The sequence below is a fragment of the Dendropsophus ebraccatus genome, chromosome 14 (genome assembly GCF_027789765.1).
Source record: "Dendropsophus ebraccatus isolate aDenEbr1 chromosome 14, aDenEbr1.pat, whole genome shotgun sequence".
In the NCBI taxonomy this organism is placed as follows: Eukaryota; Metazoa; Chordata; class Amphibia; order Anura; family Hylidae; genus Dendropsophus; species Dendropsophus ebraccatus.
This window is the reverse complement of record NC_091467.1, coordinates 41,538,932-41,554,109: the sequence shown is the minus strand read 5'-3', so window position 1 is coordinate 41,554,109 and position 15,178 is coordinate 41,538,932. Positions and strand designations below refer to the sequence as shown.

At 39.0% G+C, this 15,178-nt stretch overlaps 1 protein-coding gene across 1 annotated transcript in view; it reads left to right on the top strand.

The window, feature by feature from the left end:
- Window positions 1–15,178, top strand: part of ANKFN1 (ankyrin repeat and fibronectin type III domain containing 1) — a 288,330-nt gene that overhangs the window by 70,416 nt on the left and 202,736 nt on the right. The window contains exons 3-4 of the mRNA XM_069953139.1: window positions 5,509–5,703; window positions 9,845–9,958. Coding sequence (XP_069809240.1) covers window positions 5,509–5,703; window positions 9,845–9,958 — 309 coding nt within the window. The remainder of the gene's footprint in view (window positions 1–5,508; window positions 5,704–9,844; window positions 9,959–15,178) is intronic.

The window sequence follows — 15,178 nt, the reverse complement described above, 5'->3', positions numbered from 1 at the left end:
ACACTCAACATATATTGGCAAAGACAGAAACAAGAGAATGAGGAGGGGGGGGTAGCTTTTGTGAAGGTTTTATTATGAGTTTATTCCTTCAGGCATGCAGAAACCTTACTAAGAGGTCACTTGGTTCTTAGGTAACAAGGTGTTTGCTATTTGCCACCCACGGTGCCCACACCTTATGGAAAGTGTGTTGCATGTGCATTATATTACTAGTCAATTCTTCCTTTCTACATATTTGGTTTACTTTATCTGACCATTGTGCCACCTTAGGGACAGACTGGCTCAGCCAGTGGAGAGGCACAAGAAATTTACCAGCTGCTATCAAATGTGTTAATAAGAAATTGCTGTTTATTGGAACTTTTCTAGGAGAGACCCACAGTCACTGTCTCTATAGTGAGCTTAATAGTTTTGGTTCAAGTTTTGTTAATTTTCGTTTCTATCTTAGACTAAAATGAGCTATGAGTGGGTAGGTCCATAATTGAGCTATGGTGCCTTTCTGGAATTTCCAGCAAAGATTTGAATTAGACAGACCCATGCAAGGAATTGGTGTAAGGAGGATTTTCTCTTTATATAGGCAAAATTAGAATGCAAAGACATTATTAGCCTTAAGGCTGTCTAGGACTATGCAAAGTCCTTCAGGGAAAATGTTCTCAAATAGTGTCTCATCTGAAATGTGGACACCTAACATGGGCAATTTGAAAGATAATCTGGATCCGGGGAAGAGGAATCTTTTTTCTCAGACTTGAAGACTTAGGTTTTTCCACTCTGGTCCATGGCATCATCTTAGGGACTGAAGGCATTGTGTGGCATAGCTGTATTGGCTATGTAATAGTATCTTCTGGTACATCAGTTCTATGCCTAGTTTGGGGCACACATCAGCGAGATCTGCTGAATCTCTGACACGTCTGCCATCTTTTTGGATAGATAAGAGAAATAGGAATGTCAAAGTATATGGTAGCTTCAGCTGCCTTAGCTTCTGGAGCAGCAGGTTGAGTATCCATATCTTAGCTAGCATGGAAGCCGCTATGTTTTGGAAGAGCCAAATTGGATTGGACTCAAACTGCACATCGCCATCTTCCTTGCTGAACTTGAGAATGGCGGCCATTTCCACATAATGTAACAGGCCACATATGACATCTGATTTTGGTGGTGGTATGAAAGCCCTGTGTACTCTCTTCCATCTACCAGCAGTTTTACAAAGATCTGCTCAATCACTGAGGGCAATGTTCCAGAAGTGCTTGACTCTGACTGGCCTTTTATTCTAACATTTTTTTTCATGCCTCTATTTTCCTGATCCTCGATCAGCAAAAACGATCTATTCTCCAGATGCTGAAGTGTGAGCACCACAGAGTCACAGAAAGCCACTGCTTTGGCAAGCACTGTATCCACATGCTCTGTTCTGTGTCCACTCAGTGTTCTGGAGCATGGAGCATGGATTAAGTAGATTCAAAATAAATAACAAAAACTGTTTTGGATTTAGAGAGGCCGCAGACGTCCACCTTCTGCGTCCTGGAGTGGAATAAACAGTGAAGACCTAGAGGGCATTTAGATTCTGGACCCTGGTTTGGGCCAAAGCCAAACTGGTTGAGTAGCACAATAGGTCCATACTTGTGTCTGTTACAACATGGGCCAAGTCTTAAACTAGGTGCAGGTTGCAAACTACATTTTCATACATATTACATATTAATGAATGGAGAAATAGAGCTTGTTCCCTAAAACTTGTACAACTTGTACAATCCAAGGTAACTAGTATAAGTACCTATATGTAAAAATTTGATTTTCCTTCTCATTGCTGTCCATAGCCTTTAACTTTACTGTTAATGAGCATGTAAATACTGTTGGGAAATGTGTTTCTTCTATAATAATAATGCTTTTATTTGTATAGCGCACACAGATTCCGCAACACTTTACATAGTATTGCCCATTATTGCTCCCTGTCCCCACTAGGGCTCACAATCTAAATTCACCCACCTGTATGTTTTGAGTGTGGTAGGAAACCGAAGTACCCGGAGGAAACCCACACAAACAGAGAGAACATACAAACTCTTTGCAGATGTTGTCCTTTGTGGGATTTGAACCCAGGACCCCAGCGCTGCAAGGCTACTGTGCTAAACACTGAGCCATCGTGCTGCCCAATGGCAAAAATTGTTACTTTCTTTTTCTTTTTCCAAAAAGATAGTTGATATTATTAATACTGTATATGAAAGTCAGTCATTTTCATTATCGATATAGTCTAGTTCACTTTACAGTAAAGGAAAACAGTTATTAGAGTGTTCAACCAGGGAACAGGCTAACATACCAAGACATATGGGGGTCACTAAGCTTGGTGGTGAATGGGGGGGGGGGGGGGGGGGTCATTTCAATTTGAGTAAACATAATGTTTGCTGTTAGTCACAAGGCCCATAGGCCCCCTTCATCTGGAGCTGAGCCAACAAAGGAGTGAGAAATGAAAATTGATATTTACCCTAACTCTAATAATCAGGAGACTTCCTTAAAGGGGTATACTGTTGGAGGGCACACAAATATTTTGTGGGAAAACCCTTTTAAGCAAGAAAGGTCTATTCTTTATCAGGGATTTTCGTTATTCCAACCCCATGTCTAATGGCCAACTTAATGGGATATTACATAAAAGCCAATAAAAATAATAAAACACAATAGCAAATTAAAATAGCTAAATAAAAAGATGCCCAGCTTTTTCTTACAAAATATAATCCATAAAACCTTCAATGACAGTTTACATCATTCTGTTGATGCTAATGGTAAACATGCATTAATAGATGTAATACATTATTATTATCTGCAATGTTAATAGCCCATACTTGATATGGCTAATGTCCTCGGCCTTAATGTTATAGCAGTGGGACTAAGCTTGAGATTTTATTATCCATGTCTAGTTATCTTCAAAGTCTGCAGACAATGAAATGCTTGTTCTGGATCATCAAGAATCAAACCTTCCATTGGCTTTGTATCATAAACTTTATATGAAAGCTTTGGCAGTCAATTTGGATTGTTTCACAGTCAGAAGTAATTTGTGCGGCTGAATTATAAAAACCTTTTTAGCATCTTGTTATAATATTATGTAGTAATGCACTGATTTCCATGAGACATTGAAACATGGTGTCAATGATGTATTAATACTGTTAAAGTGAATCTACATCAGGTTAGATTGATATAATCTGCTTATAGATTCTAATAGGACAGGGGACGGGGAGTGTGTCGATACCTTTATTTAAAATTGGCCTGTCCTATAGCCCTCAATGCATCGTTCTGCCCATCACTGGCTTCTGCAGCAAGCCACCTTTCGAACATTTGTAATAGCCAGAGAGTGATTTCACTGCAGAGCACTATCATGAATTTTCACGAGGAAGTGTTCTGCAGGAGCTAGCGGTTCGGTGTCCTTAGGTTTACAGGACTGCCTTTAGTGCACATTCCTTGTCCCCTAGGGTGATACTATGTGATACATGTAAGTATTCATGTTAAAAAAAAAGACATTTATCTTGTACTTACCCTTAGCTACAGCCTGCGCTTTTCAGCAAAGCCACATTTAAACTGAGAACTAAAGGCCATACTACACGGCCCGATAATGAGGGAAGCGCTCGCTTCCCCCTCGCTTTCACTTGCTGCCTGTGCTATTACGTGCACCGACAGCAAGCAAGGAGCAGCAACAAGGGCTGCCCATTGATGTCAGCAGCCACTCCTGTTATACAGAACGACGAGCAGCAGACTGTTGCTGACATGATCACGATTTTTCAAAATGTACATGTCAGCGGATCGTGGTCTTTTAACATGCATTATTACACCAAACATTTATAGGCCAGAACGCCTAATAATCACATTAACTGCCTAATAATCACTTGAAGAAGGCAGGTCCACAGCTCCGAATACAGCTTCAACAGCTTCTTTCTTGTCCATAAAAATACAAAAAAAGGTTAAAAAACATGCCACGCAAGACATTTTTGAAGCTTTATTCTGAGCTGTGAACCTGCCTTCTTCATGTGATTGACCAACTGGTGTACAACCCAGCCTTTTTTCTTTTCACGTGCTCCTTTCTTACCTGGGAACCTGCGTACCATTTGGTGTTCTACGCACATGGTGAGCTGACCTTTTGTCTTTGTATACGCCTGATAATCGTTTGGTGTAATAGGGATTCTTATGTATTATGGCTTCTTAAATTTATGTGCTACAAAGAAAATCTTGAATGTTGTTCCCAGTCCAGAGTCACAGCTTTGCCAGGATGTCTGCCCTCATAATCAGCTAGACACAGTAGCATTAGGCTATGTTTACACAACGTAACTTTTGTATAAATCACCGCTGTTGTTGCCGATTTGCAACAACGGCTGTGATTAATACGAAAGTTGTGTTGCATTGCAGTCAGAGGGAATCCAGGCCAGAGTGTATACATATGGTATATAATTGGGATGGAATCCCTAGCAGCCGCACGAAAAACTGACATGTCAGTTTTGTGTGGCTGCTATTCACTGAACAACTCTGACAGTGCACACAATGGCTCCAGCCACACTCTCCATTGTCAGCTAGGGTGAATTGGGATGCGGGTGCACACAGGTGTGCCTGTATCCCAATTCACCAGAAAATAAGTGTCACTGACCCCGGCTGTTCTGAGACACGGCCGGTTAACAGAATGGCCGGTGTCTTAGGGTAAATTCACACGGGCGTCTCGCATCAAAAAACCACAGGTAATCCGCAGCTAATCCGCACCTAATCCACAATACACGTATTAATAATAATAAAAATAATAAATGTATTGCGGATTAGCTGTGGATTAGCTGCGTTTTTTTTATGCGAGACGCCCGTGTGAATTTACCCTTAGGGTAAATTCACACGGGCGTCTCGCATAAGAAATCCGCAGCTAATCCGCAGCTAATCCGCAATACATGTATTAATAATAATAAGAATAATATGTGTATTGCGGATTAGCTGCGGATTCCTTATGCGAGACGCCCGTGTGAATTTACCCTGACAATGTTTAAACCCGGCCGTAACAATATTTAAAAATTCAAGAGATTACAAAAATATCTAATTTAATTTCAATTTAATTATAAACTTTAACATAGGGTATTCCCTTGAAAATATTGTCTCATGAAGACAACCCCTATCCATATGACCTATTAGGATATAGGAAAATAATAGAAGGTGATCCCCTACTCATAAGCCCCCTCTAAGAGTCAGAAAGGGGAGCCAGTCTGGTTTGATCTATCCCTTTATTACATGAATGACCATTTGGAGAAATGGCTGCCATGTAATATCACATTGATATTCTTTGCTTCTGCCATTATAGTAATTTAGGTATATTGATAGGAATTTTTGGTATCTGAGCCATACATTCCAGATCATGTTATAGCTCTACCTCTGTTAGTTTCAGAGGACTTACTAGGAAAGTAGTCTCAGCCATTGACTTGGTTTTTGTTTTTTATAATAATCTTACTGTATATTTTATGCAGACATGCATGGTTATGGAAACATAAAATAATGCCATCTTGCTTGTTTGTACAGTTGTCAGTCTGGAAACTAGATCCATGCACCTGAATTCTCTAGTGGAAGAAGCCCAGTTGAGAATGAGCGAATTGTCTGCAAAAATACAAAATGAAGGATTGGGAGCAGACAGCACTGACAGGGAGAAGCAGCTTAAATCCTGGGAGTGGAGATATCGACTTTATAAAAGGATGAAAACTGGTTATGAATATGCACGTGAGTAGTTTTTTTTTATACATATAAATAGAAAAAATGGAAACATCAAGGAACTTCTGCTGGGGGCTGCAGAGTGGTGCAGAGCCAGACTGGGAGTGAGTGGAGGGGTAATTCTTTTTTTTCTTGTCCACATCAATTCCATGTCCCTGGGCAAACTGGTAAAAGCCCAGAAAACTCATTTTCATTATTATTATGTTATGTTTTTATGTTTTCATTATTTTATGTTTTCATTATTATTATGTTATGTTATGTACCATTACCCTATTTTTTACAGAGGAAACATTTATATCCAAGTACAGTATAGACATATTGAATGGTTAATTGATAGTCACATCATGAGAAGAAGATGTTTAACTTTGCTGAAATGTGCATCCAGTGCATAATACTAAGATATTTTAATGCTATATGGGAAAATAGAAGAAACAAGTAGTGCAAAAGAATGTGCCATTATCTTCAGCAAAGATGCTTGGGATAAGATTAATGAAGATCTCCTGTGACAGGTTGGTAGACTAATGGTGCAAATCCGCCGTACCTGCCTTTGTAAGGAGAAATCCAGGGCTGGACATAAAATAAGAAAGGTTTCTTTATTGAAAGACAAGAAAGACTATGGGGGAGATTTATCAAAGGGTGTAAAATTTAGACTGGTGCAAACTGCCCACAGCAACCAATCACAGCTCAGCTTTCCTTTCAGCACTGCGTAAAGCTGAGCTGTGATTGGTTGCTGTGGGCAGTTTGCACCAGTCTAAATTTTACAACCTTTGATAAATTTCCCCCAATGCGTTCTGTGTACTAAATGCACCAAATGCACTAAATATCATATCCAAATTTATATCATATAGTTCCTTATCATGGACAGTCAGTTCAATTGCTATTGCTTTCCAATAGAGATGAACAAATTAACAGTACAAATTTCTTTGTTAGCTCGGCAGCCTGCTTATCAGCCAGCTTACTTTGAACTCTGTGCCACTCTGTGCTGCTCCGGCTGCCTGGAAAAACTAAATACAGTCCTGGGAAACTTGAAGAAGTTTCCCAGGACTGGATTCAGCTTTTCCAGGCACCTGAAGCTGAGAAGCAAGGAGTGGCACAGAGTTCAAAGCCAACTGCCGAGCTTACAAAGGTTTGCTCATCTCTACTTTCTAAGGGAAACAGAAAAAAAGACTTTAGTGGTGGAAGAACACAAAAATTTAATCAATAAGCCGTGGAAAAATATTGTCTGATCAGATGAATCCAGGTTTGTGTTACACCATGCTTATGGTGTTTTGTCACAAGCAAAAGGAATTGATGAACCCATCCTGACAGGTGTCATCAGTGCATGCTTGTCGACATGGCATTGTATTGGTCCTGACCATCTGCTTAGGGCCTTAATACACCAACAGATATCTGACAGACTTTTATAGCCAAAAACAGGAATGGATTTGAAAAGAAGAGACATCCAGTCTTTCCTTTATGACCTGTTCTCTGTTTATAGTCCATTCCTGGCTTTGGTAACAAAAATCTGTCAGATATCTGTTGGTGTCATTTTGTCTTTTTCCTAAAATAATTCCTGAACATTTTTTTTCAGTCGAGTAATGCATTATTCTGTGGCCATTGTCCTTATAGAATACTTTTGCCATTAAGGTTCTATATGCAGCAAATTGTGATGTATAGTGTGCTATACCTATCATAGCTCAAACTTTTTTTTTTTTTTTTTTTTTATATATATACTGTGTACTGTGTCTCTCCTGTGGGACAACATCAGATGGGCAACCAATCTTCTCTACACACATCAATGAGCCTTGGGCACTAATAACCATGTTAACAGTCCATCCATTGTCCTCCCTCGGATTACTTTTAGCAATGAACCACAGCATACCAGTGGATGGTACCATCTATTTCCCAATCTCAGAAAAATAGGCAGACACACACACACACACGCACAAATATTTTATTATGATTTAGACCATAGGAAACGATATAATGTGATGGAAACCCAGCAAACACAAAAAGAACATATATCATTTATGCGTGTTGTATATTAAGTGTTTGCAAAAAAAAAAAAAATAATAATAATAATGAAATGTTTAAAGAATTTCTAGTTTATTGATCTGCAAAATGTTTATGACTTTTTCAGAACTATTTACTGGAACTAGATAGATAGATTTTTTTTAACACTATTTGAAATGCTCGGCTAGCTTAGCTTTTCTTTTCTTTATGGATGATGAAATAAATGCATATTCCTGTGATACACACTGGCAGTATTTGTAATGTTCACAGCTTTGAGGCATACAGTACATGGAGGGTCAATGCGATCATCCAGTTTCTGAAATATTCATGGGTTTATGAATACATTGCAAGTTCCATTTGTCCCGAATGCAAAGTGTCTCAGAGTCAACTAATTAGTGGTGGGTGAGAGGCGCTCCTCAGAAAGCACACTGTGTCCTGTCTCTTTGGGTGGTCCTTGCTGGCAGGAGATGGAGCCTGTCTCTAACTTTCCCCCAACAGGCTATGGTTTGGGAAGGTTAAAATGGAACAGGCTCCTCAGTGATTTAACTGAGTGAGTGGCACGTCCATTTTTTCTGCTGCTCAAACAAGCTTTCTTTTCTTTCCCCTTTTCTCCACAATGAGCTGACTACCATGTTTCCAACTGGCACATCGTTGTAGCACCCTCTCTCTTCTCCCTTTAAGTTGGGTGATGACGTCTTCTGTCCCACTCCAGACCGCTATCACTCTCACTCATAGTTCTGGTTACAGTAGATTGCTCTATTGGCTTTTAAACAGGGCAGACCTGTGTAACAGGGTATCCTTTGAATAGATGACTTTTGTGTGCATTACATATTTAATACTTGGCTTAATAGTTTCTAGAAAATTCAGGGGTTTTTTTTACATGACTTTTCAGATGTTTAACTTTTAGATTTCCTACTGTGCATTGAGTCACATTAGTTTACCTAATATAACGACAACAGATCTTGCAATATTCATATATGGACAATCAGTTCTCATCCGTCAGAGGAGTACATCAAACTTTCACAAACATATGTTCTTGATAGTACCATTTAAAAAAAATAGCCTATTAATGGGTTGGTCTAAAAGAACAACTGTTAGGCCGCATGCACACGTTCCGTAGATTACGGATTCTATGGAGTGGGAAGCTGCAGACTGGCGTCATATATCATTATGATGCCAAGAACTCCAAACCTATTAAAATCTTTATGCTACTGTAGTGACACAGCCGGGAGTTCCCGATGCCTTCGCGCTCAATAGCATCTGTTATCTATAGAGCGTGTGCATGCAGCCCTAGTCGTGTTTTATCAGGTCATGCAGGGGAAATGTCTGGTAAAATGTGGCTTCACTAGCAAAATTAGGTGTTTGACAGGGGTTCACAGGCTGTCACAGCCCCTTTAATCTGGCCTTAGACTGTGGGAGGAAGCACACAAAACTGTATGGAAAGCGTACAAAGTCTGGTCAGATTGAAAGCTGTGTCGGGCTTATTTCTGGACTGGCTTATGCCTACCAGTCCCAGTCTGCCTTTGATCCTCTCTGGTAAGTTGCAGGCTTAAAGGGGTTGTCAAGGCATAAAATAACATGGCCATTTTTTTTTCCAGAAATGGCCTCACTCTTGTCCTCAGTTTGGGTGTGGGTTTTGCAGCTCACTCCCACTGAAGTGAATGGAGCTGGATTGCAATACCACACACAACCTCAGGACAGGGGTGGAGCTGTTTTAGCAAGAAAGTAGCTGTGCTTTTTTTTAAATCCTTGATAATCCCTTTAAGATGCTGCCTGCAGCTCCACTTCCAGGACTGTTAGTAATAGAACCCACCCCTTGATGCGGCAATTGATGCTATTTATTTCACCCAGCAGTGGTTTTCATTTTATAGATGTATATGTGTATGTGTGTGTGTGTGCGCGCGCATATGTGTGCTAGTATGAGCATGAAATATTTTACTAAGAGTCTTATATTTACTAAGGGGTGTCCTATGACATAAACACATTCTACTTTGTATAAGCTTTAAACCTTTATTTGCCAAGTATTAGACACTCACTCCATCAATTCTGTTGCAACTCAGATTGAGACAGTGAATGGCAAAGAAACTCTGTGCATGTTTTCAACTCCTTGTTTAGTTAAGATTATTAGAGCAGAGTTCTAAAGACTGTTTCTTTTCAGGAGCCCCTGAGGTGCCGACCAATGTCTGCCTCATGATAACAAGCAGCACATCACTCACTGTCACCTTCCAGGAGCCCCTGAGTGTCAATTCAGCTGTTGTCACCAAATACAAAGGTAGGACTGAAGATTAATTTACGCTACTTCCCTCTGTTCTGCATTTGCTCTTTGTAGATGTCTTTCCCCCCCATTAAGGCCCATTTTAAATCGGACAGGAGATTATATTTGCATTTTATGAAATCTTCCGTTTAATGTATCGGTTCCTTACAAGACAAAATGTGTTTATGCTTCTTGTGCTAATAGAGGCCCAGAAGCTGATTATAAAGATGGGAGAACTTATGGTTTATATTACACCTGTCACTTTATATTGAATTTCAGCACAGAATGTATTGCTTGGTAGAGAAAAAGTAACAGATATGATCAATCACTTTACATAGTAATTTCAATACATATGAATCTCTTTAAATAAGCATAGTCAACATTTAGAACATGCCTTTACTTTAGTATTCAGTTTCATATTTGAATATATATATATATATATATATATATATATATATATATATATATCTTTTCCAAAATATATTGTACCCTGTCAATCAGTTCTATTCATTTAGAATGTTGAGGGTTAGGATCTTAGGTACCAGTGAACATTAGAGGTTGTTCTTTTTTTTTGTCCTTCATTGTGTGGGAAGGAAACTGTCAATGACATTAATATATTCAGAAAATTAGATCTTGGGCAACTATGTAAATGTGTTTCTGACCATGCAAGGATCAAGTTGATACCTAACATGTTTTAGTTGCTATCTTAATATTTACCATATTTATGTTGTAAGGGTCCTATTACACGGAGTGATTTTTAACGATTAGCGACTAACAATAAACGATCACAAACGAGATTGTTTATCGTTAACCTGAAATCGTTCACCATATTACACAGAGCGATAATCGTTAGTTATGATCGTTACTACGATCGTTATGGCGATTGTTACTATGATCGTTTGTTCCTTCTGATCCCAGCAAAACAAAGGGCAATGTGCAATTACACTAAACGATTAGTGAAAAAATGTGGAACTTGAGCGAATGAACATGGAATTACAGAGAACGATTAGTGAACGATTAACGATAATTTTAGGTTCAGATCTAAATCAACGACTGATGGCACACACTCCCTGTTCACCTGGTGAAACTGTTAAAGACAACGCCGCGCGGCTGCTTCATTACAGCGTGGCGCATATTCATACAGTTCCCCTGCTCCCATCATCTTATCCCAGATGCTGCCTGGGCGAGTGAGACTCCATTACAGGCATTCCAAGTCCGTGTTCCATGAGGCCTTAGGCCTTGACTTAATCCACCCCAAACTAGTTTACTAGCTCCTCATTCTGTTGGTTGGACTAACTTAGCATTCAATCACACCATGATGCCCCAATGATATGGTATCAAGGAGCCATAGATACAATATCCAGACACTGGTATTCTGACAAAGAGCCTGGCATTACCAAGTAGTGTAATGTCTTATTCTGGTGATCCATTGTTCTAGTCTCCATATCTTGTGATCCATTGTTTATTGTTCTCCCTGGTACACTATTATGAGTATAATTATAACTGTAATTCTTTAGAATTTTCTTTAGAATTACTGAGCTAGATACTGATCAGTCTGCTTTTTACATAAGCCAGGTATTGGAAATGGTAATGTATTATATTTGTCTTAAATAAATCAGCCTAAATGTTACTTTGCTATGGCTGAAAACTTCAGGGGTGCATTCAAGGACAGTACTTTGATATGAAGTGCTATAAAACCACCCATAAAGGAGACATGCCTACATCCTGTAAAGCCAGTCTCTTAATATTAATAATAATAATAATAATAATAATAATAATAATAATAATAATAATAGTTACATGCAGCTGGTCAGATCTTGTTCACTGTATGAAATGACTATCCCTTTGAGATAGTTCCTCTGCCTACTCGATTCAATGACTAATAGAAATTTGAGTAGAGACTTTGCCAACCTTGGCACACCTCATCAGTTTTTCTACCACAGAGGACTAATATTAAGGGAAATGATCGCTCTAGGGCTTTTTGTCACTGGAATTTATTATATGTGTAGTACAAGGGATGGAATAAATTCAATTTTGTCTTCAATTCAAGCAAAATAAAATTGAGAACGTATCTTTTGAACTGTGTATCTCAAACCAATGAATCCAACTTAACACATTCTCAGTGACAAAATGGGCGTTGGCTCAGTTAATGAAATATAATGTAGCCAAATGGTAACAAGAAGGGAGAGGGTGTAGAGTTACTTGACTTGCAAATTATTCAACGGTTTTTATTCACATTTATTGCACAATCCAACTTCTTCAGCTCATGTATGGGTAAAAACAATTGGGAAACACTATGCATTTACATGAGAGAATATAATACTTCCACATATAAAATATGTAAACATGTAAAAGTAGGGGAAAAAATTCTTACGGCTCATATTAATCTAAAGTCAAATGTAAGCATTGAAAGGTAGCAGACCTTGAGGATTGTTACATCCCTGTACCATTTTCTGGATCAGATCAAACAAAGCAGGCACATGGGGGATTAGTGAGTCTATATCTCTCAAATAATACATTTTAAAGTTTGTAAATTGAAATGTGTTACATTTAACATAAGGCATTAGTATAGTCCTAGTTTTCTTTGTGACACCACCTATTTAAGGTGGCCACAACATTTAATAACTGTTATTACTCTAATCGGCAGCAGAATGGTGGTGGGCCGCGTTACCGCCACTGTTATTGCATTCTATGCATGGCTGGGATCGAATCTGCAATGCTCACAGTATAAAGTTTGGTGATCGGCTGCTAGGCAACATCTTTAAACAAACTTTATTAAGGCTAGGTTCCCACTCTGGATCTGTGCGGCTGTATTGCGGGCGGTAAATCATCGGCCGGATTTTTTCCGGTTCATGCTTACGCTGGAAAGTATACGATATACGGCTGCACAGTGCACACTATGTATGAATCTACGGCCCGATCGTAAGCGGACCCGTAAAAAATGAACAAGACCATTGTTTGCGGCTGGAAATGCGGCCGTGGATTGACAGGCGGTCCGTACGGAGTACTTCAAAAATAGCCGGCAATGATGCCGAAAGCCGATGCCTCTAATAGTTAATATATTAAATTAATAAAACACATTTTCTTTGTAATAAAGTCCCTTTCGTTGTTCAATAATTTAATTCTAACTAATCCATCATTTTGCAATTAAATATACTGTTAAAATAAATATATATATAAATAAATGTATATTTATATATATATTTATTTTTTGACAGTATATTTAATTGCACAATAATGGATTCGTTTAAATTAAATTATTGAACAACGACACTGATTTTATTTCAACGAAAATGTGTTTTATTAATTAAATATTAATTAGTACAGGAAGCTCCATAAGCCGTTAATTCATATTGCCGGCAATAGAGCATTGTGTACTAATCATCACTTTACTTTAATTAAAACATCAAATGTTTCTTCTAATTATGTTATCACAATAGCATTATTAGAAGAAACATTTAGAATTATATGTGCGCTCAGCTGAATGGCTGATCGGCTTAACGCACATATAATTAGCTGATCGGCTTAACGCACATATAATTAGCTGATCGGCTTAACGCACATATAATTAGCATACTGCAGAGGATCGCAAACCCCGGTAATAGCAATTCATGTAAACTGTTTCCCTGCTTTCCCAGAGGTGTTTGCATCACTTTCTTAAGATTTTATTTGTTATTTTTAATTGAACCAGATTTCCAAGTAAATGACCGTATGTTTTCAGCCGCATGTCTATTTTTTCCCACGGCCGTAGTTTCAGCCGCACATTTCCAGCCGCATAAAAAATGCAGCCGCACACATACATAGTGTGAACATAGCCTAAAAATACGAACGCTGTACCTGAACACGGATTTCGAGTCTGGGTACAAAACCAGACTTTACAGTCCGGGTCTGCTCAACACTACTTCTGATGTATAGGCTGACATTGGGCAGAAAACAAGGTTTGACATTTAACATTTTATTTTATTTGACATTTAGAAGTACTGGGATTTAATAAACGTATAAAACATTTTTTCCGAGTTTTTTGATCACTGGGAGGCTCCCCAATCATGAGAATGGGTTGATTTTACCGTTTATTTTTTAAGAAAATATCTGTTGTGCTATAAGCTGTAATTGCTGAAATACAAAAATGTAGCTTCCTGTAAAGTGTACCTGCCACTACAAATAACTTTTGACATGTCATCAGACATACTTGAATAGAAAAGTGCAACCGCAAAGTGCAAGTGCTGGGACTTACTGTCTATACTTCCCCTGATGTAAACACAATTAAAATGTTTAGGCCACGTTCAGACGCTTTATAACAGCAAACGTTCTGTGACATGGCCACATGAAATCCGAGACGGACTATATACAGCGTGTATACACTCCGGACGGGATTCCATACTAATTAAAGCGATCGGTCACTGTCATTAAACAACGGCCGTTGTTGCAAGCCTGCAACAACAACCGTTCTTTAATTAAACTATACGTTGTGCGAACATGGCCTTACGATGGGGGGAGTATATACTGTAAGTCCCAGCACTTGCACTTTGTGGTTGTACTTTTCTGTTTTTGTCTGTAAATTAGCCACAGCAGTGTACACTTGCATAGTGTGAACATTGGTATTGGTGTGCTGGACATTTTTTGTTCTTTATTATGTCATCAGACATGCAAAACAGGGAGAGGATGCAGCAGTAAATAAGAATACATTTACGGATTTAGCATCTGGCCAGGGAGTGGACCTCACTACCGCATCCTCTCCCTGACTAAATTTCTGATTAGAGTGGGTCTCAGCCTTGGGACCAACTGTGATCAATAACTTTTGGGGGGTAAATATAGATTTTATTAAACATGTAAACAGTAATGACAAGTCCAGGGTTGTGTGAAATGATAGGCACACCTCTATCGAAGGCTTCAAAGAAAGAGCACCGCAGCTCTGAGGATCACCACAGACTCAGCTGGAATATATAACAGATAGACCAGCGAAACAAAACAATTCCTTTCAAATGATGAGTGCAGGTGCACACAAGGCTGCTTAAAACTGCATGAAAACCGCCCTCCAGTGATTCCAGTAGTAAGCATACTGGTGATGTACAGACAATATAAAATTTATTGCGGAAATATGTTTTGGCTCTTTAACCCCTTAACGACCGCGGACGTATATTTATGTCCTGCAGTCGTTAAGGGAGTTCAGAGCAGGGCTGCACGGCGACCCCGCTCTGAACAACCATGGTCCCGGGTGCCGCATGTAGCCCGGGACCG